This window comes from Barbatula barbatula (assembly GCF_947034865.1).
Source record: "Barbatula barbatula genome assembly, chromosome: 3".
In the NCBI taxonomy this organism is placed as follows: domain Eukaryota; kingdom Metazoa; phylum Chordata; class Actinopteri; order Cypriniformes; family Nemacheilidae; genus Barbatula; species Barbatula barbatula.
Genome location: NC_136764.1, coordinates 11,206,372 through 11,228,389, shown reverse-complemented (window position 1 = coordinate 11,228,389; position 22,018 = coordinate 11,206,372). Strand labels below are relative to the sequence as shown.

At 38.4% G+C, this 22,018-nt stretch overlaps 1 protein-coding gene across 1 annotated transcript; it reads right to left on the bottom strand.

Moving 5' to 3' along the window:
* Positions 1 to 492: 492 nt before the first annotated feature.
* uggt1 (UDP-glucose glycoprotein glucosyltransferase 1) lies at positions 493 to 21,680 on the bottom strand. Its single transcript, XM_079452089.1, has 40 exons — positions 21,592 to 21,680; positions 20,097 to 20,229; positions 19,833 to 19,912; positions 19,603 to 19,733; positions 19,410 to 19,522; positions 19,136 to 19,310; positions 18,939 to 19,035; positions 18,773 to 18,851; positions 18,586 to 18,686; positions 17,474 to 17,573; positions 16,312 to 16,372; positions 15,077 to 15,168; positions 14,630 to 14,780; positions 14,436 to 14,555; positions 14,238 to 14,323; positions 13,908 to 14,043; positions 13,584 to 13,715; positions 13,104 to 13,268; positions 12,839 to 12,959; positions 12,230 to 12,328; positions 9,974 to 10,068; positions 8,703 to 8,909; positions 8,427 to 8,558; positions 8,213 to 8,343; positions 7,606 to 7,701; positions 7,391 to 7,493; positions 7,196 to 7,275; positions 6,884 to 7,073; positions 6,630 to 6,788; positions 6,460 to 6,545; positions 6,293 to 6,377; positions 5,296 to 5,384; positions 5,108 to 5,212; positions 4,607 to 4,691; positions 4,241 to 4,423; positions 2,866 to 3,026; positions 2,640 to 2,754; positions 2,260 to 2,376; positions 1,999 to 2,164; positions 493 to 1,333 (listed from the first exon to the last, which is right to left on the bottom strand). Exons 1-40 carry the CDS (start codon positions 21,626 to 21,628, stop codon positions 1,308 to 1,310), a joined length of 4,620 nt encoding a protein of 1,539 aa, XP_079308215.1. The 5' UTR covers positions 21,629 to 21,680; the 3' UTR covers positions 493 to 1,307.
* Between the last annotated feature and the right edge of the window lie 338 nt (positions 21,681 to 22,018).

The window sequence follows — 22,018 nt, the reverse complement described above, 5'->3', positions numbered from 1 at the left end:
TTTATATGCATATATATATATATATATATACACACTGTTTTTCCATATTTATTTTTTACAGTCGTTTAAAAATTACATTTTAGAATTAACGGAAATTACCTGCACATTTCTCATATTTTTGTTTAAAGTGCATATGAACGATTTGACTTTCTTAATGGAGAATAAGTGAAGAATGTATTCACAATATTTTTTAAAAGAGTAATATACGAGTATCCTAAAGCAGTCGGTTCTCAAACTTTTCCCCTTTGTGTAGGGTGAATCGCTTTGCGGCACCCCAAATAAATTAGAATTTTAAGTTAACCAAAAACATATTCAGTTGTACAATGCTTGAACATCAAAACATATTTTGGTTGGTGGTCTTATTTTTCTGATGTTTGATTGCATAACATTTATGATACATTTCTTTATTTCATATAATTCTACAAAATCTGTGGCCCCCTGGATCCCAGAGAGTTTGCGAACCACTGTCCTAAAGAACACAGGAGAATTTGTGAAGTCGCAAGTTTTTTTTAAAGAATAATATATTAATATTCTTACCCATAAGCCACAAACTGACAAAGTTCCATTAATGTGAACCACATTAGAAGTAAATTATGACAAAAAATGTTGGAACTACTAAAATGTTTAAGAAGTAAGAATGACATCACCATTTAGATAAAACATGGTAAAATTAAAGGAAGGACAGCTTTGATTTTGGCTGATAAGAAAAACATTTTTTTTCCACTGAGCCTTTAATGGAACTGTGATGTGTCAAAGAAAATGATTTGTGCATTGCAGTCCACCTACTATAACATTGTGGCATTTCAATACCACGGGTGCCTTTTAAATGAACACTCTGTGTGCTATGTTTCATTATTTAATCATCATTTTCAGTGCATGATTACAGTTAAGAGAGACATTTACCAAACCTTTTTTATATTAAAAATTGTGCACATGCAGTTTTTGTGGCTTGCTCAATGAAATGTTTCCCTATGGATCCTGCCTTGACCATTCGGAGACTGTACAACGTTAAACTGCTTTGTTTATAGCAAATGCATATACAGTACGTGTCAGGCCCAGAGTGGTTTTGGGTTAATCATTAAAAGTGTGAGAAAATATACCCCATGTCTGGCATTACCCTGACCCAACACCTTCAAACATAAACCACAACCATTCAGATACAAAAGAGAATATTTGCATTATTTCTCTTCAAGTCAAGTACAGCATGAATGTCAACCCATTCTTAAAGGATAGGCTTATTTAAAACGAGTGAAGAAAAGACGACTCTTTAAACAGAGTCATCTCTTCATCAGATGTAGAGAATCAGATCAGAGCTCTGTGTGCTTGTCTCCACCTGAGAGAGAGAGAGAGAGAGAGAGAGAGAATGCTTAGAAATTCAAATCAAGCCAACATTTCCAAGCTACAGTATATGCATGCGATAGGAAATGAACAATACCTTTTATGCATTAAATGCAAAAAATGTAATAACTGGATAAATAGTTATAAAAATTGGTTTATTTTTAAATTAAATTTAATTGGTGAATAAATAAAAATGTTTTAAAAGGAAACAATTTAAACACCAAATAACAATTATTTCATGTAACTGTATAAATTGTAGTTAAAGTAATGCTTATTACAGCCCAAGAATTACTTTCGACCAAGCAGCAATTTTTGCAAGGTAATAAAAAAAAGTTATTACTAAATGCCCACTTTTCATTAAATTAGTTATTAAACAATAGCAATAACATTGACTGGATATGTCCAAACATTAAAACATTGAAATTCATTTATAATCTGCCATACAATAGTCATTATGAAAACCGTCACATAAAACAAGAGCCACATTGACTGACGACAGCAATGTTTAAGGTGGTTCTGAGGCCTTGCATCTTTACCTTAGAGATCCTTCAATAATCTTTCCTTTCTATTTTCAGCATTGTCAAGCTGCTTTTCGAAAGCAACTACATGCATGTCACTGTGACTTTTTCAACCAGTTCAGCAAGTTACACGAGAGCTTACCTGTGTGTTTTCTGTCTGTTGTCTGAATGCTGTCTATGCTGACTCTCTCTTTCTCTTCCAAAAAGTGGTTGTAGATTCTCTTAATCTCCTGGTCATATTCGCTCCATTCTGATACTATACGCACAGCAGCCTGCAGCTTTGGCTCTTTCGTCTGAGGGTTGTTGCACTAAGAAAATGACAAAACCGCAATTACCTTATAATGTGTGACAGAAAATTGACCAATAGCCTTTATAGTCTGTCATATTGTGTGAAAACACCTACCAGATCTATAGTTTTGGCTTTCTTTTTAGAAGAATTGTCACACCAGGTCTCACACCAAAGCCACTCTTGAGGAAGTGACTTAATCGGCACCTGGTGGATCATGTTGTTGGGCAGATCCTGACAGAAAACAACATTATTAACGGAAGAAATCATAATAGCTGATAACCTGAGGACATCCCGCAATCCACTCATTTTCAAGAGCCTTTTTCATTTCAAATGATAAATAAAACAAAACAAACAAGCTGGTTTTTACATAACTTGTCGTCACATTTTCAAACCCCTAAAACTGTATTTCTATGTTAGAATTAGATTATGATTCCCAGATCTCAGTCTTTCCTTCCTGTTGACTGATGTGGGTGATGACATTAAGTATCCCTCACCTGGTCCAGATTGGACAGACTGTTTGGGTCTTGACTCAAACCCTGATACTGGCCTCTCAATCTGTCTCCTGCTGCGATCTTCCTAAACTTCTTCAGATCCACCACATATAAAGCACTGAGGAGCACAAAAACATTGAATAGTCCGGCCATACTTGAAGCAACCCATCAGGGTTTTTTCAAAGACAGTTTAGCTTAAAATCATATGGATCCAGATGTCACTTCTTACCTGATGTGGTATTTACGTCCTGCCAAGTGACTGGCCCAGTAGCCTGACTTCCAGAAACGGTATCCATCCATCTCTGTCCGGCTCTCACAGAAGGGAGTGTAACCGTACGGCGCCCCCTCCAGGTCAAAGTCCCTTAGCTCCTTCAGATCTGTGCGGACTATCTGTATGACAGATTTCGCCGACATACTTCAAATCAATCTGATAAAATATCATTACGGGTATATACCATTCTAAATCTTAAATCACAAACTATTGCATGGCTTCAGAATAGGCTTGTGCCGGTGTTCTGTAATACGGTAAACCACGGTAGTAAAAATTGCATGGATTATTGGCATTTGCATTCCTGACAGTAAAAGAGTTAGCTTGGGCTGCTAGCTATGTTAACGTTTGCGTCTCAATTTAACAAATAAAATACAGTAATCCGCTAATAGCAAGTTATGTAAGGGACAATCCATAGCTAGCCTTAATGCACACCCTTCAGCTAATCAGAATCCAGTATTCAAACATACCATGATACAAGTAGTAAATAATGGCAGTGTGGCAGAACAATTGCTTCGTGTTGAGTTCCGTCTTCAACTTGAAATCAATCTAAATGTCTTTTAAACTATATTAGCTATCCTACTGCTTGCTATCTGGGGAAAAAAAGTGTTTAGTGGGGTGTCAGTAAAATTACCATTTAAATATCAAGCCATGAATATTATTTGTCATTTGTATTTGACTATGTATGTTAAATACACTATTTTACAGCAAAAAGGAGTACAAGTTGGCTCAATCATCACTTTTACATTGATTCCGTACTTTTTTTTTTAGTAAAGGAGGAACACAAGATATATTTATCATATTTCATCAAACGCCTGACAAATTATCAGTAAGCTTTGCTTATGTCTTATTATTGATTGATATCTGAAAAAACTTGTTGTTGACACTGTAAAACTGACGTTTGCTTATGTTTTCGACCTATTTGTGTAATGCATATAAATGATACACATAAAATGTATCACAGGCACAAGCTAGGCTACTTCAGAACATGAAATATAGTGTTTAAGTTTTATGAAATAGTTTCTTTCAACTTTTAAGTTATGTTATGTCATTTTGGAGCTCAATAACCCAAACAGCGCCATTCTGAAACATTACTCCTTTTACATTTTAATGAATACATTAGAAATAAAGAATTTTCGGGTGAACTATTCCTTTATGAAACTGTATTCATCTTCTAACCCAAAGATGGCAGCAATGTATCACTGGAAAATCTGAATTTTCCTCCTTCCAGTTATTACCGCTCTGAACTACAATAACTCGGCATGTCCAGAAACTTGAAATTAGATTATAAAGAGATAAGACTTTATACCAAAGTCAAGTAAAAACACTCGTGTACCTGATCGGCATCTACGAAGAGGAATTTGTCCACAGCCAAAGGAAAAAGCACATCCAGAAACAGGATCTTATATCCCCAGATGATCCTTTGCTTCTCTGTCTGCTGGTGGAGCCAGCGTGGCCATTTATACTGTACAAGCTCATACTGGAAGCCATATTTCTCTGCCATGTATGGAATGAATTCCTACAAAAAAAAGAGTAATACAGGATTCAAACCAGGTTTGAGGATGTAAAAAATACTAAAGGTAGCGTAAGAAATGAACAAAAGTTAAACTTTTGTGAACTCATTTAAATAGGGAGAGAGGCTATCAGCGAAGGTCCGTTACACAACTGCACCATCATCATAGTTTTAAATCCTGACAGGTACCTTAAAAGTTGGAGACAGGTAGTTTTTGAGAAACCAGAACTTGACAGGTGTCTTGGTGTGTTTGAGCACAGACAGCATCATTATCCTGCAGAGACAGAGAGAGGTCAGAGCTCAACACATTGCGCCTGCGGTGACAGGAGATGAGTAATGTTTGTGACCTTCTAAACAGAGTTGCATTACGCAAGCACAAACACTGCTGCTAATAAGACACGGAAAGTCTAAAGATCAGCATTTGAAAACAAGCTTATTCCCTACTAAAAAAAAACAGATACACATATATAAAAAGTAAATGTCACAGAAAGCCAAGATGTGACCCAAGCCAGGCGGTCATGAAGTTATTGGATTTTTGTAATATGTGAAGAATTGTGGGTTGTCTTGTGTATATCCCTTTACGTGATATTGAAAAAACAAAAGTATTTGTCTGTATTACACGTAAAAGCTGAGATTAAAGTCATAGATTTGATTTTACATGTAGCATAAATGTCACGATTCGCTGTTTACCTGAGGAACCTCTCGTATAAGTGACCGGAGGCCACAGAGAATATGTTGATGACATCGTCCTTCTCCTGTTTGGTTTCGTCTGGTTTGGAACCACCGGTAAGCCCTCTGAAAGAGTGAAGGAGATGTTAAATGGGTTAGATTTAATCTACAATAATGAATGAAAAGACAACAGAGATGGCGGTTCGTACCTGGTTAGAGATGTCCAGAATCCAGAATCGTTCTCGTGAGTATCATCACTCAGAAGCTCCTCGTTTATCATGTCAGTCTTTTTCTGCACCTGAACACATTTAAACATACAGTATAGCAGATCATGTCTCAAAGATCTAACGCTACCTTCTGTAAGCAAGGTGACCCAAACCAGAAAAATTGGTAAATGGGTTGTCTTGGATGCCAAAACAATGTATTAAGAACTGCTTCGACTTCTTTAGAAAGTGAACATATTAGATTACAAATAGCTGCCTTTGTATTTTAACAACATGAAATGTGCATTTTTTACACATTCAGCTTTAAATAAACACTCACATATTTACTTTGGCACGTAAATAACCGTCTAGTCTGCAACTTCTTTGCAATTATAGAATAACAAATGTTTCAAATTGCAATGCAAGTACATATAGTTTAAGTCTCGCTTTTTCATTTCCGTTGACATGCAATTTTGTCGCTAATATGAATAAGCTCAGCAATTCTTTTGTCACAGGAACTACGACAACATAATTGAAAGTTTCTTCACAAGCGCCACATCTATGGCTAGTAAATTTTCTCAATTCCCCAGCCACCGGCAGGTGACGCATGTTAATTTCAGACCCTGGTGACAGCATTGCCCATATGGCAAAAGCACATCTGCCAAGTTTTGACAAGAAAACAATAATCCAAACCTCTCGACATTTTCTGTCTCATTCACACATTCCCTACAGCCCATGCTGTGTATCTACAGGTGAAGAGTGTCAAACGAAAGATATCCACATTTTAAATCCACCCACAGCTCTGCAGGCAACACCAGAACACACAATGGACAAGAACCCACACAACTGCATAAATCTGACAGTCTGTCATACATAAACAGTATGCACAGGAACAACGAAGATGCTGCATTCGTGTGTGCAGAAATAGAAAGAATCATTACATTACAGAGACAAAAACTGCGGGTCTGACCACAGCCGACAGCTTCTCACGAAAAGAACTTACTTTCACTTTAATGATCTTGCTTTTGAAGTTGTTAAGGACGACGATTAAATCTTCAGCTTCAGCTGGGGAGTCTGTGCCATCGTGACTGCCAGAAGTGAAAGAATTAAGACAAATGATCAGAAAACCAACAGAGGGACATATAAAGAGACAAAGCCCTAATAGGTTACCTGTAGATTTTGTAGATATCATCCGACCGGCCTTTTCGTAGTCGGAGGATCCAGGCTCCTGGATTTGCTTTCAGCTGGAAATAACCCTGTAAAAGACACATAAGGGAGAGTCAACTCCTGGACCAAATAGGCAATTCTATTTTTTGAATGAGTATGTGACGGCCACGCACCAGGTTGGCCATGACGATGGTGTCAACAATAACTGGGTCAGAAGCAGTGCCCAATGTGAACTCTAGCCCACGGGGCGGCTGACCCGTCGTTACGTCAAAACAGTGACCCTCCAGTAATAAATATTCAAGCTCGTACTCGGCAGCCACAACACTGTCCACCTAATGGAAGATTTCATTTTATTTTTGGTATTGCACAGTTAAAAAACAATCTCTTGAGATTGAGAGGGCGTGTTTGTGAAGTTAAGCATGCTTACCTCTTCTAGGTAGATGTTATCCAGATCATAGCGAGTATGGACAGACTCAACCATCCAGCTCTCGGGTGTGTTAAGGTTGAGAGTGAACAGGGGGGACTGAGGCATGTCCAGGAATTTAGCCATCGGACCTGGAGCAAAGCTGCTGTCTGCCGAAAAGGAGATCTCAGGCTCCAAGACATATCGGTAGAAGCTAGAAAGAGATAAATAATGAGTCATTTTATCTGAAAACAAATATTGCAAAACAAAGAAAAAAGAAAAGTACTATAAAAGATTCATGAATGAGAGTGATGGACAGAGTTTCTAGCCATTAACCTTTTCAGCGGGAGGTCAGAGAGCTTGGACTGGCAGTTCATGAACACTCGCAGGTTGACATTGACCAGCTGCTTCAGGACCTGAGCAAGCACAACGAGAAACAAGAAGTGACATGGGTCAAAGGTGCAAACACAGAGCCGACAAATCCAGAGTGACTGATGACTAACTCTACGAGCGAAATGCAGGTGCGCTCACCGGGAGGAGAGGTGCCAGTTTCTGTGCATCTCTGGTCACTGGATCCAATATAGCAACCACATCGAAGTACACTTCCTGTTCCTTTGGCCTGATCTTCACTGCACTGTTAACAGGAACAGAGAGGTTGTATTTGACTCAGAGTGAATTTTAGGAATGTTCAGACTCACGTTCCCTTTTAAATAACTGTAAATAATGATTCAGAGAAAGTGATGTACCTGTATTTGTCTTCTGCAAAGGTGTGTTCCATCCTTGCTTCAACTTTGGGTTGGGAGGAGAGCAGGGCATCCACCTTCATGACCAAATCACTAGCTCTGAAATTACACAGATACAAAGTTGGGGCAGACTGAACAATGCCAGCCTTCTTATCCAAACTATTACAAAAATATCAGCCGCCCAAATGAGCACCAAAGCACATTGGCATCAGCATGTTCTATAGTTTGTTCAAAGGCCTGATAAAGACCAAAGCTGCCTCCTCTATTACAGCCGACACTCCAATAATCTGCCCTCTAAAACTTTACTGAGAGGATAATGAACGCGGACATCACCGTCTCTGTCTACTCTTCCAGTTAATACACATGAAACGCCACATTTATTACTTCTCCGTCTGTAAGGCAGATTGACACACATCATTAAGAGGAAGTAATTACTGCCGAGGGGACAAGTGAGGATAATGCAATACATCACAGTCCTTTACAAAGCTGGGAACGCCTTGGCTCATACCGAAAACTTGTCGGACGAAGTGAAGGGGGCGTGTCTTTGCAAAGCTACAGGAACATGTCATTTCTGAGAGATTTTTAATTGCACAAATCTCTAATATCACACCTGTCCTCTACCATGCCCAGCTGTTGAATTTTGCCCTTGATTCTCTCCCCTGACGTCTTCAGGATGATGCTTTCTAGAAGCAGGAAATCATCCTGGTTAAACATCTCCCCTTTCTCCAGTGGACCAATGATCTGCCGAAAAAACAGGAAGCCGGATGAGAAGAACTCACAATATCATGTACAAGCAAATACCATCTGATGATGGTCCAACTTACCCGGCCGTTGCTGATCACAGCTCTTTGACCCTTCTGCAACTTGAGGACGTCCCGGCAAAAGACGGAGTGAGCCAACAGGAAGTCCACATTAGGAGATTCATACGCACTCTTAAACAGAGGAACATCCATGCCCTGCAGCATAGAGAGAAAGGAATATGGCTGAATTGGCTCTATATTAAATTTCGCAGAATTAGCAAGAGCAACAGTTACATAACCTCGAGTAAACAATCCATCACAACTGTAAAAAAAGAAATATCACAGAAGTGCTTATTTTACCCCAACAGCAAGCTCTGCAATGTCATTCCCTGCGTTCAGAGCCTGTGCAGTTTCGTCTTTAGCCATTTTGGTGATGAAGTTCTTGGCGTTGTTGGAGGTTTGTGTCTGCATGGCTGACCAGATGGCGCGAGCTATCAGACTGTTCTCATTAGATGGGCTCTCGCTGGGGTTATTGATCACTCCCAAACGGACATTATTACTGGTTTTCTGAGGACAAAAAAACTACGTTTTCACGCTTTGTCTCACATTTAAAGGTTTTACATTTTCAAGGCTTTTCAATGTCCATAAGTTTACATAATGTCTTTGTTGGACAAAAGCGCTGTTTGTAGAATTGAGGAAAATAATTAATTGAATCCATTTTGGAATAAGGCTGTAACATGACAAAATGTGGAAAAAGTGAAGCGCTGTGAATAGTTTCCGGATGCACTGTATTTCGTAAAACAGCTACTTTTCAGGAAAAGGTGACCAACAGTAATGATGTATGAAAAAATCACTAGGTTTGCACCTGACAGCTATGAAATGCATAACTAAGGTCTAAAATAACACTCTTTAAAAGAGCAATGTGGAAATTTTAGCACCATCTAGCGGTAAGGTTGCAACAAACGGCTCACTCATCCCCTCCCACCTCCTTTTTGAAGCACTATGGAAGCTGACACTGGACAAAGATGCTGCCGCATTTTCTTTTTTTTGCCAAAGGAGAAAACATATTTACAAAACATGCTGTGTGTTTGAACATGCATACACTTAATTAAATTAAAAAGGGGAAAAACATATTAATAAAAATTTTAGCAAGTATTTTAAATGGAAATTCACTAAATGTTGTCAAATTACATCATATGCTAATAAGCATATTATGACGGTCTAAAGAGTCGCTTAAAGGGATAGTTCAGATAAAAATGAAAATTCTGTCATGAATTACTGACCCTCAAGTTGTCCCAAACCTGATTATACTTTGTTTGGTTGAACACAAAAGAAAATATTTGGAAAATTTTAGGGGAAAAAGAAGAGAGTGTCTGTGGCACATTTGACAACCATTTTAATGGTAGTCAATGGCGCCCAAGAAACGTCAGTTGCTAACATTCTTCCAAATATCTTTCTCTGTATTAATCAGAACGATATGAAGAAATAAATTTACAGATTTTAAACCACTTGAAGTTGAGTAATTTGTGACAGAATTTTTGAGTGAACTATCTCTTTAGGCTTGGCAAAAAGGATTCGTAAACTGTATATAGTTTTATCTGTTATTGCTAACATCTACAGAACTGGCCTACCATGTGTCGTATGGCATCGTACAGCAGCTGCCTTCCCGACGGCTGGTCGAAGTCACCCACCACCCAGAAAGTCACAGGACGGATGATGCCATCATCTGCAAGTAAGAGAAGAACAGACATGTCGGATGAAGGAAATGACATATGCGCTTTCCTCATGCAGTCTGAGCTGGTGAGTGAAATGACGTGAGTTAAAAGGGTTCTCTGGTTCGTCTCGAGCTTGAACAATCAAAAAGGTGAGCCAGATCTAAAGTGCCTGAGCGGCACAAACAGACAGACAGGTAATTTCGACAAAGACGAGGCTGTAAACGTCTGTACCAAACAGAGATTCTCTGTTTGGTTCTGACAGATGACAAATGTACTGTTGTGCTTGGATCAATACTCGGAAAACTTCTTCACTCAGTAAAACGAAACAAAAACAAAAGATTTAAAACTTCAACAAACTATCAGTGTTTAAACAAATAGTCTGGATTACTTACAATTTCAAATGTCTATCGACAACATCTGTGGCATGCTGTTGTTTACCAGAAGAAAATCATTTTGACTTTCCTCAGTTTGTAAAACATCTTTACAGTACAAACAGCAAGGCAGGCTACAGAGGAAATAACATCCAGGCACTTTAAAGTAGGGCTTGGAATCTCTCGATTCTCAACGCCTTGGAATCGAGGAATCAATTATTTTTGAAGAATCCATTAAAGGAATAGACTCCTCTTCGAGAGCCCAAGCCCCGCCCCTTAGTTGATGTCATTGGTCAACTAAATAGCATTAGTTTATTGTCTAAAACAGTACAGACAAAAAAAAAACTGATGGATAAAGTCTAGAGCTGTGGAATGACAAACTTTTTCTTTTATGGATGCTGAATATTGTGTTTGCACACACAATTCGGATATAATTACATGTATCCACAATTTAACAAATCAAAAAAGCACGTTTGCTTTTCAGACGAACTGTAAACGGACCGTTTTGATCGACATCGACAGAAACAATAAACAATGAATAGATGTGAAAAGTGACAGCTTAGAAGATTTTCATGCATTAAAATGTGTATATTTTTCATGATATATATATATATTTTTGAAATCTGTAGTAAAATTAAAAAAGGGGAATGGAGCAGGAATCGAAAACAGCAGCTAGGAATAGATTCTTGGAATCAATTCTTTCGATTCCCAAACCAGCAATTGGAATCAAGCCCTACTTTAAAGTAAAATAATGTAGTATTTGAGTTGTTAAGATGTTTATTGTATTTTTCAGAAACGTCTGGTTGCACGTTACATGCTAACACAATCTGCTATGCTTGTCTCTTACGGTTTCACTGCAAAAGCTTTTCGTCCATTCATACATATTGAGAATATTCCTTTAGAGTTTCATGATAAAGGGTAACTCCATTAATCACTCACCATCAAGTAGTTTAACATCTGTATGACCTCCATTTTTCTGCAAAACGCAAATGAAGGTAGTTTTGGAACCTCCTTAGATTGCAACGCAACCAATCTTCAAAGCACTAAAAGTATGTAAAGACATCATAAAATTGTCCACGCGACTCCGGTGGTTCAGTATAAAGTAATATAAAGCGACGAGGAAACTTTTTGTGTGCGAACAAACAAAACTAACAACTATATTAAAAAACTTCCCGATTTGAATGTGAGTTTCCAGCGTGCGTTCCCGAGAGCCACATGACAGTGCAACTGGTGTCAGCATCTCTCAATGCATGCACGTTCTGATGTAAAACATGCGTGGTCAAAACGCGCATGCGTCGAGCGATGCTGACACCGGATGCACTGTCATGTGGCTCGTGTGTTTGGTTGCAGAATTTTCCTTTTTCGTCAGAGCAACCCTTTAAAGATGGCAATGCAGAAATTACCAACAATATTTTGACATAAGTATTATATGTTTAGATGAGTTCTATGGAAAGCGGGCTGTCAGTTTGGTGAGTATAACAGCTCAATGCATTTACCAGAAGAATCCCTGGATGCCATTCCTGAAAACAACATTCAAGAAAAGAAACTAAGTGAGATAGATTCACTGATGCACTGACCGTTTCGGTGATTCATAGAATTATAAAAGTGGTCTTGATTGTCAAGGATGCACTAGCACCATAAAAGTGGTCTTGATAGTCAGACTAAGTCAATAACAAATAATCCCTTTTACCTAAAACTAAGGAATACAAATAATACACTAAGGAATACAAATAAAACACATAATCTTCAGATTGAATAAGAGACTGTTTCTCACAGAGATCGCTGACACCTATCACCTTACCTTTCTTTGTCATGTAATTCATGCTGTTGGCCACTGCTGCGTTCTTGTCTTTGGTGTCCAGGAAGAGAAACCGAGCATATTCATCGATGAAATGATTGTCTGCAACAAAAGAGAGGAGAACATTTTATTTTCTTTGGGTGGCTGGGGAGAATACGGAAACAAGGTCACGCTTTGTTCTCTATTGAAGGTACATTCACTTTCAGAATTGAATCCAAACAAAATTGATTTGTATGCTGCTATTTCTGAACTTGGAGTGCTTTTTGTTCTCAAACTGAAATGGGTCTTTTTCTAAGCTTTCTGGAAGACTGCAAACATGCTATTCAAAAGCTATTAAATTTAAATTTCATATTCCTTGCAAGAACAAAGTACTTTCTGAATATCATTGCTGCAGTCTCGTTTGTGCGTCTTTGTAAATAAATGAGCTTTCGTGAACAAACAAGACATTTAGCACAGAATTCAAAATGAGGCATATCCATTCCCTGGAGCCCTAGAGTGTGTGCATGCCTTTTATCCCAATCTCAAACTAGCTCATTTACAAGAACCTATTTATGAGGCAACAAAATAGAACATTTTGTTATGAACAGAGTCAGAAATTTTGTGCAAACTCACTGGTGGCAGAGAGATCCAGATAGTTCCTGCTGGTGGTCAGGATTCTGGAATTGATTCGTGGGACCACGTTGGGTTGATTCATGATAAAGTCCACCACATCATGATCACTGTTAAGTTCCCCCTGAACAGACCACATGTTTTAGTTGAAGTAACACCAACATTGCTTTATCTTTTGTAAAAAATGAGTCATCATTTTAGATGGTGAACAGTAATTCGTAGTCTGTCACAGACAGGTAAGGTCAAAATAAAAAAAGGTCATTCTCACCAGGTACACGGCACGCTGAAAAAAGCTGGTGGTTTCGAGGATCTTGTGCATGACAACTGTCTCCAGCTCATCGGGGTCTAATTGCTCACGCTGTAAAGGCATTCCGTTATATAAGACCACGGGCAGAGGGCCAACACCGGTCTGCTCGTAATATGCTTTCCCCTCCTGCGGAGACACAGAGATATGACCTCAATAAGAGTTACAGTTATTGAGAGCAAAGGTTGTGCTGACCGAAAAAAAATTGGCACATACTTCCAAATGATGTCTGTCATTTTGACAGTAAACAAAAAACACATTTAAACCTACAGTGTTTTAACCTACATCTGTGTGAGTGTCTGTATATGCGTCAGAGACTGACTGTGTGTGTATTAGATAAAGAGAAAGAAAGGGTGAAGATAATAGAATCCCTCTTGACTATGTCTTTTGAAATGTAGTACTACTAAAACATTTTTTTTAAACATTTACTGGAATAACGCTCACTTTTCTGTTGTTGTCATAGGCAGAGTCAGGCCCCAGGACGCTGCTGATCTCTATGTAGGGATATCTCTTTTTCATCACATCCACCACATTCTCCACCTTCAACCGGCCTCCACTTGGAACTCTGTTCAGCATCTACAAGACAAGAGATATCTTCAACTCACAGTCCTAAACAGATATCTAGTTGCGCAACCCAAGTTAGGCCGAACTGCATGAAGAACGCCTACCACACCGACCTGGCAACTTACATATATAAAACTCCTATCAGTAAACATCCTTAAACATTTTTCCAATGAGCTGTATGAAGCATTGGTTTCATTGGCTTACTGATATAATGGCATCGAAAGCCATCTGGTTATCCACATCACTGGCAATGTAGTTGAAAGCTCTCAGCAGGGCCACACCAGCATCCTGCATCCCATCACCTTCATCAGAATCATTCACCACAAATACCAGTCCAATCCTGCGCAGGATAGAAACACAAAGTCATTCACTTGTAATACAACGCCCCGAAAGAGAGAGACCACTTCAGGCCTATAACACATTTGGAGAATGTATGAAAAAAAATGCTTCAGTCTGATAAATCTTTTTTTTTAAAGAAAAAACTCCACGACTATCCATGATAATTCTGTAATAACAGAATATTTTCAGACCGACCTAAGTGGTATGTTGTTGCTGTAAAACATCTCAGCCACGCTGAGCAGCTCAGCCGTGTTCACATGTGTCGGGTCCACGATCATCACCTGTCAGAACGACACACGTACGCTGTAAAGTTAAACTTTATAACTAGGTAAGCTTTGTGAAGTTGAAGATGTACTGAAGAAACGGAGAAAACACAGCAATTGAGCCTCTCACCAAATTGTGAAAGTTCTTGCGAATCTGTCGAATGACTCCAGGAAAGGTGGGCCGGAGTAGCTCCTGTACATTTGACGGCCAGGACATATACCGTCCATCTGTCTCCAGGTTATTAATCCACTAGAGAAGTAACAGAAAGCAGTACTTAAGACCAGTTCACAAACTCAGATAGAAGTGCAAAACACCCAGCTCACGTTAACAGCAGGGCTACGGATATCCACGGCGTAGTCGGAATCGGATGGCTGGACGTTAAGTTTCATGATGTCGTGGATATAAGGGGTGTTTATTTGCAGACTGCGTAAACCCTCCATGACTCTCGCTTCGTTCCTTAACACATCAAAGACGCTACGGAGACAGAAATGACATAATTGAATATTTGGTATGTTGTAACCGCATTTTTGTTTTACATAGGTAATCAACATAATTTTTATATTTTATACACCGTCTCACCCACCATGTGCTCTAAGCCATGGCCCTCAAAGACTTCGACTTAAGCCGTGGTCAGACATTTCTTAGAGCATGCGAAGATCGTTCGGATGGTGCTACGAAAATGGGTGGGCACGATTCCTCCATTTTTCACATTTTCAAATTAATTAAACAAACCTCTTAATGAGACAAACAAATGAAAATCGGCAGCTCACCTGAAGATGTCCTGCACATCCAGGTCAATACTGAGTCCATTGATAAAAAGAGCCGAGTCACCAGGCTGGAGGCCCAATGTGCCCTTAAAATACTACAAGAGATGGAACAGTAAGACACGTTAGGTACAGCAAACTCATTATTAACTTAATATAACCCCCTAAACTCTGGGGGCTGCTAATCTCTAGATGAAGCACACTGCAGATCAAAAGTATACGCCAGTATATATTCAAGCTTTTATCCCCGCACTCATGTTTGTTATTGGGTAAAGGCACATGCTAGGGAGAGCTAGGGAGCTTGTTAGAGAATCTTAAAGAGCCTCTATTCGTCATGTTTCCCAGCACACAATTACATTGAGGAATGAGGAGCAGCCTCGTTACACGTCCTCATTACAGCACGCAAGAAACCGCTTTAATCACAGAAAGGAAATGACCGAAACAATGAATAAACGCACTTATAAACCACATCGGGGGAATTAAACCATCCATTTCCTTTTCGGCTATGATTAAAAAAAGCACTAACGTACGTTTGAATGCAGATGAGAGGAAAAGAACCAGAGAGACTATTCTCTGTTCCATTAACTTACACAACCAAAACAGGTATTTGCCAATGATGTCATTTTCTTTTAAACCCTACCTGTCAAATTCCAGCCAAGGAATGCCACATTCCTGCAGCGTCCAGCTCCAATCCTAAACAAACACACTTGAACCTGTGACTAAAGCTTGGTAGGATTTTGGATGGACTCTGCAGGACTGTTTGACACCCAATTCTAGATGATGGTTTAAATATACAGGATGTGAGAATTGTCATTAAAAGGATAGTTCACCCAAAAATGACAATTCAGTCATATTTATTCACCCCAATGTCATTCCAAGACTGTGTGATTTTCCTTCTTCCATCACAAAAGATAATATTTAGAAAAAACGTTGGTAGCGTAAAACCACTGGGACGTGGTTTTGAAAATACATTTCGTTGTGTTCCAAAGAAGAAAAAGTCACATTAGTTTATGGATAATTCATTAGCCTAAATCAAAGGTGACTGAATACATTATCTGGAGCTGAGCTATCTATTGAAGTTTATCTTATGAATTATAAGGCAAAACAAAAACTCTGTGGCTGTGTGTCGACAATGTTTGTAGGACGTAGCATAGTCAAAGGACAAAACTGCTGGTGCCACATTTTTGTGGAACACATTATGGGAATACAAGAATATCAATAGCGTCAATAGTGTCTCTCACCTTTTGATTTTCCTCAATCTCTTTACGAATCTCTGAATTCACCACTGTCTTTGTTAAAGACCTGAAAGAGAAAATGTGTAATATTAAAAAATACACAGCCAACTATAATGACCAGAAAATGACTGAACTGACTGCCTCAATCACAGCTGTTTAACTACATACAGATGCCATTACAGATGTTTTGCAAGTTTACACTCAGATACAAACATTTGATTGCAAAATAAACTAGTTATTTATACACAAAAGAATATTCCATATACTTGAACTTCTCATTCAATGAGCCGGAGCTGTAGTTAATGTCTGCGTATAATACTCTACCATGTTCAGGATCACGAAATTGCTTTTTACTGTGGGAGACACATTTATAATACATTTGCCGAAAACCCAGCTGTGACTGCTGTCCGGGCCAAATGGAGCAAATTGTTTTCATCATAACCGCTGATGGGTCATCGTTTTTTCTTCATCCTTAAATTGTCAATTAAACCTCAGAGGATGGTTAAATCTCTTTTCCTTCCAGAACATCTCGACTAGCAACATTTATCATGGGCAAACACGAATGAAGACTAAATATAAGCAGGTCCAATAACAATCTGATTGCTTAAGCGTTCTGCTGCCAGGAATTGTAATCGAAAAAGCACTTACAGCTACAGCCCCAACGATCAATTAATGAATAAACAGAGACTCCTGAAACTAAGAAAAAGTGCAAACTACGCAAAACAAACATGTCACTTCACACTTGGTTAGGACATGTGCTACGCTTGTGTTTTAATGAGGCACAGGTTTCATGGAAGATGTCATTTGTCTTTCCGAACCAAACACGATAGACCAGTGTGACATAACATAATAATAGTTAGGACACATTTGATTTTCCATATACAGTAATGATAAGAATTCACAGTGGGTGGGGCTACGCACAGCAACATGTAAGATACGTTTTTTTAAGGTGTAGCTTTTATCATTTGACACTTTATTGCTGGTGTCCTGAATGTCATAAAATGCACAACAAAACCCTATAATGACCAAAGAGATTTAGTGTATATGTGGCGTCTTTGTCAATGTGATAAAACAGATTGTAAGTGCAAGAAAACACACAAACATTCTAGGATGCTAAAGAGGAGATTAGTACGTTTTTGAACAGTCAAAAAAAGAGATGCTTGTTTACCTGGCTTTGGTGGGGAAGTTTTGACTCAAATCCCTCATGACGTTGAGAGCATCTACAGAAGGAGCTGCCAGGATACGGGCTGCAGTCTGAAAGCTGAGATCTGAGGGAGGAGAGCAGACAACATATGACATGTCAAGTTGTGTTCTTCAAACTCATATCTCTGTGTGTAACATTCAACATTCACTCTAAATATCCCATTTACCCTGACATTCTTGCTTAATCTACATAAAATGAATCTGAAGTGTTGAAAAACACTATTTCAGTACCAATGGGAGAAAACTAGCGCACTCAGCTGTGACAGCATGTGTTGGCTCAGAAGTTTTGCCTGATGCGACCGGTCTCTAATGGTTTTACCTTGATAGAGCAGTAATGAGCTCTGAGCCAGAGGGACTTGTGTTTGACAACTACTCAAGGCCGGTAGATCCACAGCTAATTAACAACGTGGGAACGGTCCATTTGGTCAAAATGAGCAGTGAACTAGATGAGTTCTCCTTAAGTCATAGGTAAGAGTTTCAAAGGTCTTAAAGAATGGGTATAAATAGGGATGAAAGGCTGTGGATTACTGGGAATACAGTCACAGAAAAGGTCCACTAGAAAATGTATAAATACAGTGCAGCTGTGGAAAAAAATGAAGAGACCATGTACTAAATACGTTTTTCCGATTTTAAAATGTACTGGAATGGGTTTATGTAAAATGATCATGTTTGTTTCATTCTGTGAACTACTAAAAATATTAACATAATGCTTACAATATTTCTACCAAATTTCAATAATAATTTTGTTTCTATTTGCATTTATAGATACTTTGATTTTTTTTCAGACCTGCAAAGAAAACAAGTTCACAATCACTTTTTAAACAATACATCACTTATATTTCTACATGTATGCAGAGGTATGTGTGTGTGTTTGTGTGTATGCGTGTGTGTGTGCGCGAGCGTATCCACCTGAAATATAAATGTTTTTCTCTGGCAAAACAAAATGTTGCTAATTTGCTTTGCAATATGTATTTGACATTATAAACAGGTGTTATGCATCACAGCTGTTACTATAACTATATATTGTTTAACTATAACCAATAATAAAGTATTACACATCACTATAGCCTCACCCACCTTGCATCTGCCAGACTTTAAGAGGGGCCATCTCATTGGTGCTCTCGATCAAATGGTTACGGAGCTCCTTTAGTTGTTCCTTTAGGTCAGGATAAGTAGTCCTGGAAAACATGCAAAAAATCACTTATGTGCTTTTCGCCTATAACCTATAATCGTTCATACGAAAAGGGAAGTACAAATGACTTACTTGAGTTTGCCAAACAAAAAACCCTGAACTTCATCCACAGGATCGTTTTCACCTATTACGGTGGCATTCACATCTGGCCCTGTTTTAAAAGATTAAAGAAAAAAATGATTTGTTAATAAGAATAAATGTCTTTGCTTTATTTCTTTTAAACCTCTCAATATCTTACCCTGAACTTGTGTATCATCTTTTGCTTTGTACTCTTGGTTTTTGATGGCCAGTTCCACTCCATATCCAGACAGATACACTTGACTTTTGCTTGGGTTCTGCAGGCATGGCAGAAAAGATGTAAGGTTTACTCTGTAAAAACAAGACAACTTAAAAAAAGACTATTTGTTTTCGTTGTCTAGAGTAAAATATACTGACTGCCAGAAAGTGGCGTAAAACATAAGTGATCAGGCCCTTGTTGGCTTTGCCCAGCATCAGTTGATGAAATGTTGAGAACTCTTTGGTGCCTATCTCAGCATAAAGAATCACAACAGGTGTGTCTGGATTGGCTGAAGGAAATTTGTGATCACCTTTGAACAGGTGTGGTTTTGGCCTGAAATAAAGACATGCATAAATAATTACAAGTAACTGCTGTTCGCATTTAAGGAAAATGTATTTATCAACAACAGCATAAAGTAGGACGTACGATTACCGTTCTAAGGCAGTATCTATCATGGCCTTAAGGCTATCTGTGTTACAAGATGTTTGTCCATGGACATTGAAGAAAGCTTTACAGCCAGCTGGAGGAGGCACATTAGATGCGATCTACAAAAAGAACATGTTGAGTAAACTACACAAGGCGCTTACTGTCCATTAAATACCGCATTTATAGAGGCTGTGCTGACCTGCTGGAAAGAATGAACGGTGGATGAATAGGCCCTCAGAGACAAAGCAAACTTCAGCAGGTTTAGCTGCACTAGGCTCAGCAGTGCACTAGCTCTCTTTAGGATCAGTTCATAGTAAGCCAAATCTGTGTCTGAAATATAAACAAAGATCTCTTAATACAAACAAGCAGTTAAGTCCAAGCATGTATAGTAAGCAAAAGAATCGTCCAAAGAATTTGGTCAAACATTACTATCATGATCCTTTTCAATATCTTGGTTGGCTTCCACAAAGTCCCAGAACTTGTCCTGACTCTCTTCAGCAAAGAATTCACTGTGGGTTTCAACATAACAATGTAGTGGGACAATATAACACTTCTGATAACACTTTACAATACAGTTTAATTTGTTAAACTAAACTAAATTTTCTAAATCACAAACTTCCAACAGGGTCCAAGATCAGAAGATGTAAATTGAACCAATTGTTATACTTGTGTGATGAAATGTGGATGGCTCACCTAGCCTCCAGAAGGAGGGGTGTAGAGGGCCATTTAGTGGTCAGTGTTGTGGTTACAGCTTTTGAGTCTCCATCAACAGAGCTGACAGAGGCCAGACTCAGCAGTGCAGCACACAGCATCCACATCTTTCCTCCTAACAAGGACAAAAATCAATCTTTTGTGATAAGAGGAGACAAGCGCATGCAAGATAAACATGCTTTTTCTCGACAAACAAATGGTAGAATTTTACTGACACATTTTCCCTAAGCATGTTCGTTACTACAAAATAAAAGCATAGAAACAGAACTGAAATAGACAAGTCAGCGATCCGGTCACCATGACAATGCTGAACCATTAATGGTTAAAGCTCAATGTGCAAGTGTCAAAAGGTGCTCTCCGCGGTTAATTTCAACACAAGGGTTTAATGTGCTGCTTATTTGAAAGATAAACAGCACATTTTTCAAATGACTGGATTGTTACTGTATAAGGGAAATGCAAGGAAATAAATATGTAAGGGCTAGACAATTTGTTCTTAAATTGTTCTCTTAGGGATAATATTGGGGGTGGGAGGGAACTATCCTTTTATAAAGATATAAGTTGTTATAAAGAAAAATTATAAAGAAGAGGTTTCTGGACTTGTATTTTGACAGATAGCAATTTGGCAACATGTTGTTCAACTACTAAGTTTGAGACAGAGCTTTTTCGAAGTTGTACATTTCTATGTATGCACTATTTTTATGCAAAAAAAATTATCATCAACAATGTTTGTTCGACTTTACTTTAAATATTTAAGTACATTTAATATAAAAAGTACTTTTGTTACCTAAGTACAAAATGTATCTGTTACTTTAAGACTTTTTCTCAAGTCATATTGTAAAAGGTTACTTTCACTTTCACCAAAGTAATGTTCTGGCACGATATTTGTTCTTTTACTCAAGTATCGCTTAAAACTACTTTATACCTCACTGACTCATTACATCTGACAGCTAGACGACATGACAATATGAGTCTCGTCCAATCAGAGCATCGAGCGTGGACATTACGAGCGTTGTGATCATACTGAATAATCGAGCGAGAGTTCCGGGTTCAATTTAACTTCCTGCATAGCTTTAATGCAAATCCTTTTAACGCATATTTTGCATACATAGATGCAACTTTACACTGGCTTAAACCTACACATTAAATATGAAATCGTAAAAATGTGTCAAATCGCACAATCTATCAATCGTAACGAGATTATGCACATGAGATGCAACCGAATTATATTAAGCACCATAAACAACAGTCCCGAAATGAATCCAAACGGAGGATTTCCAATTTAATTCAGCTAACTTTTCCTTTTTCTGCCTTTACAGTGTGTTATACCTTGACTCTGGCCAGCACAGCTAACGTTAGCACGATTTTTACAATACATGCCGTTAAAGTTCCAAAGTGAATGATGTAGAGCACAAATACACATTATTACAGCAATAAGAGTAACCGAGAGTGCGACATTATCATTCAGAAAGCATCATACCAGCACCGGCTTCTGAATCTCCTTCGTGAGTTGCCATGTTTGGACGGCTCTAGCTAGTCCACCCACCTCACTGGTGTAAGGAAGGACCTATTCATTATGCCTTTTACAAATAATGCTCCAAACACCAAAGAAATCAGTATTTTATAGTATTTCTGTCTCATTAATTCATGTTTGAATGTTATATACTGTGTTATTTTACAACTAATGTGATTAATATAATTTAAGATCACGAGAGCGGCAAACATGTTCACAGGCTTTTTATTAGACACCATGTTGGGCAGAGACGCCATCTTGGCTCAACAGTAAAGCGCAAATGCCTTTCAAACTATATTGAAGAAAGGAAACTGAAACGCTGCATTTGGTTTCAAACGTTTGCTTCTCTTTAGACCTACTGTATAAGATAACAATGTTATTCTGATTTTTCGCT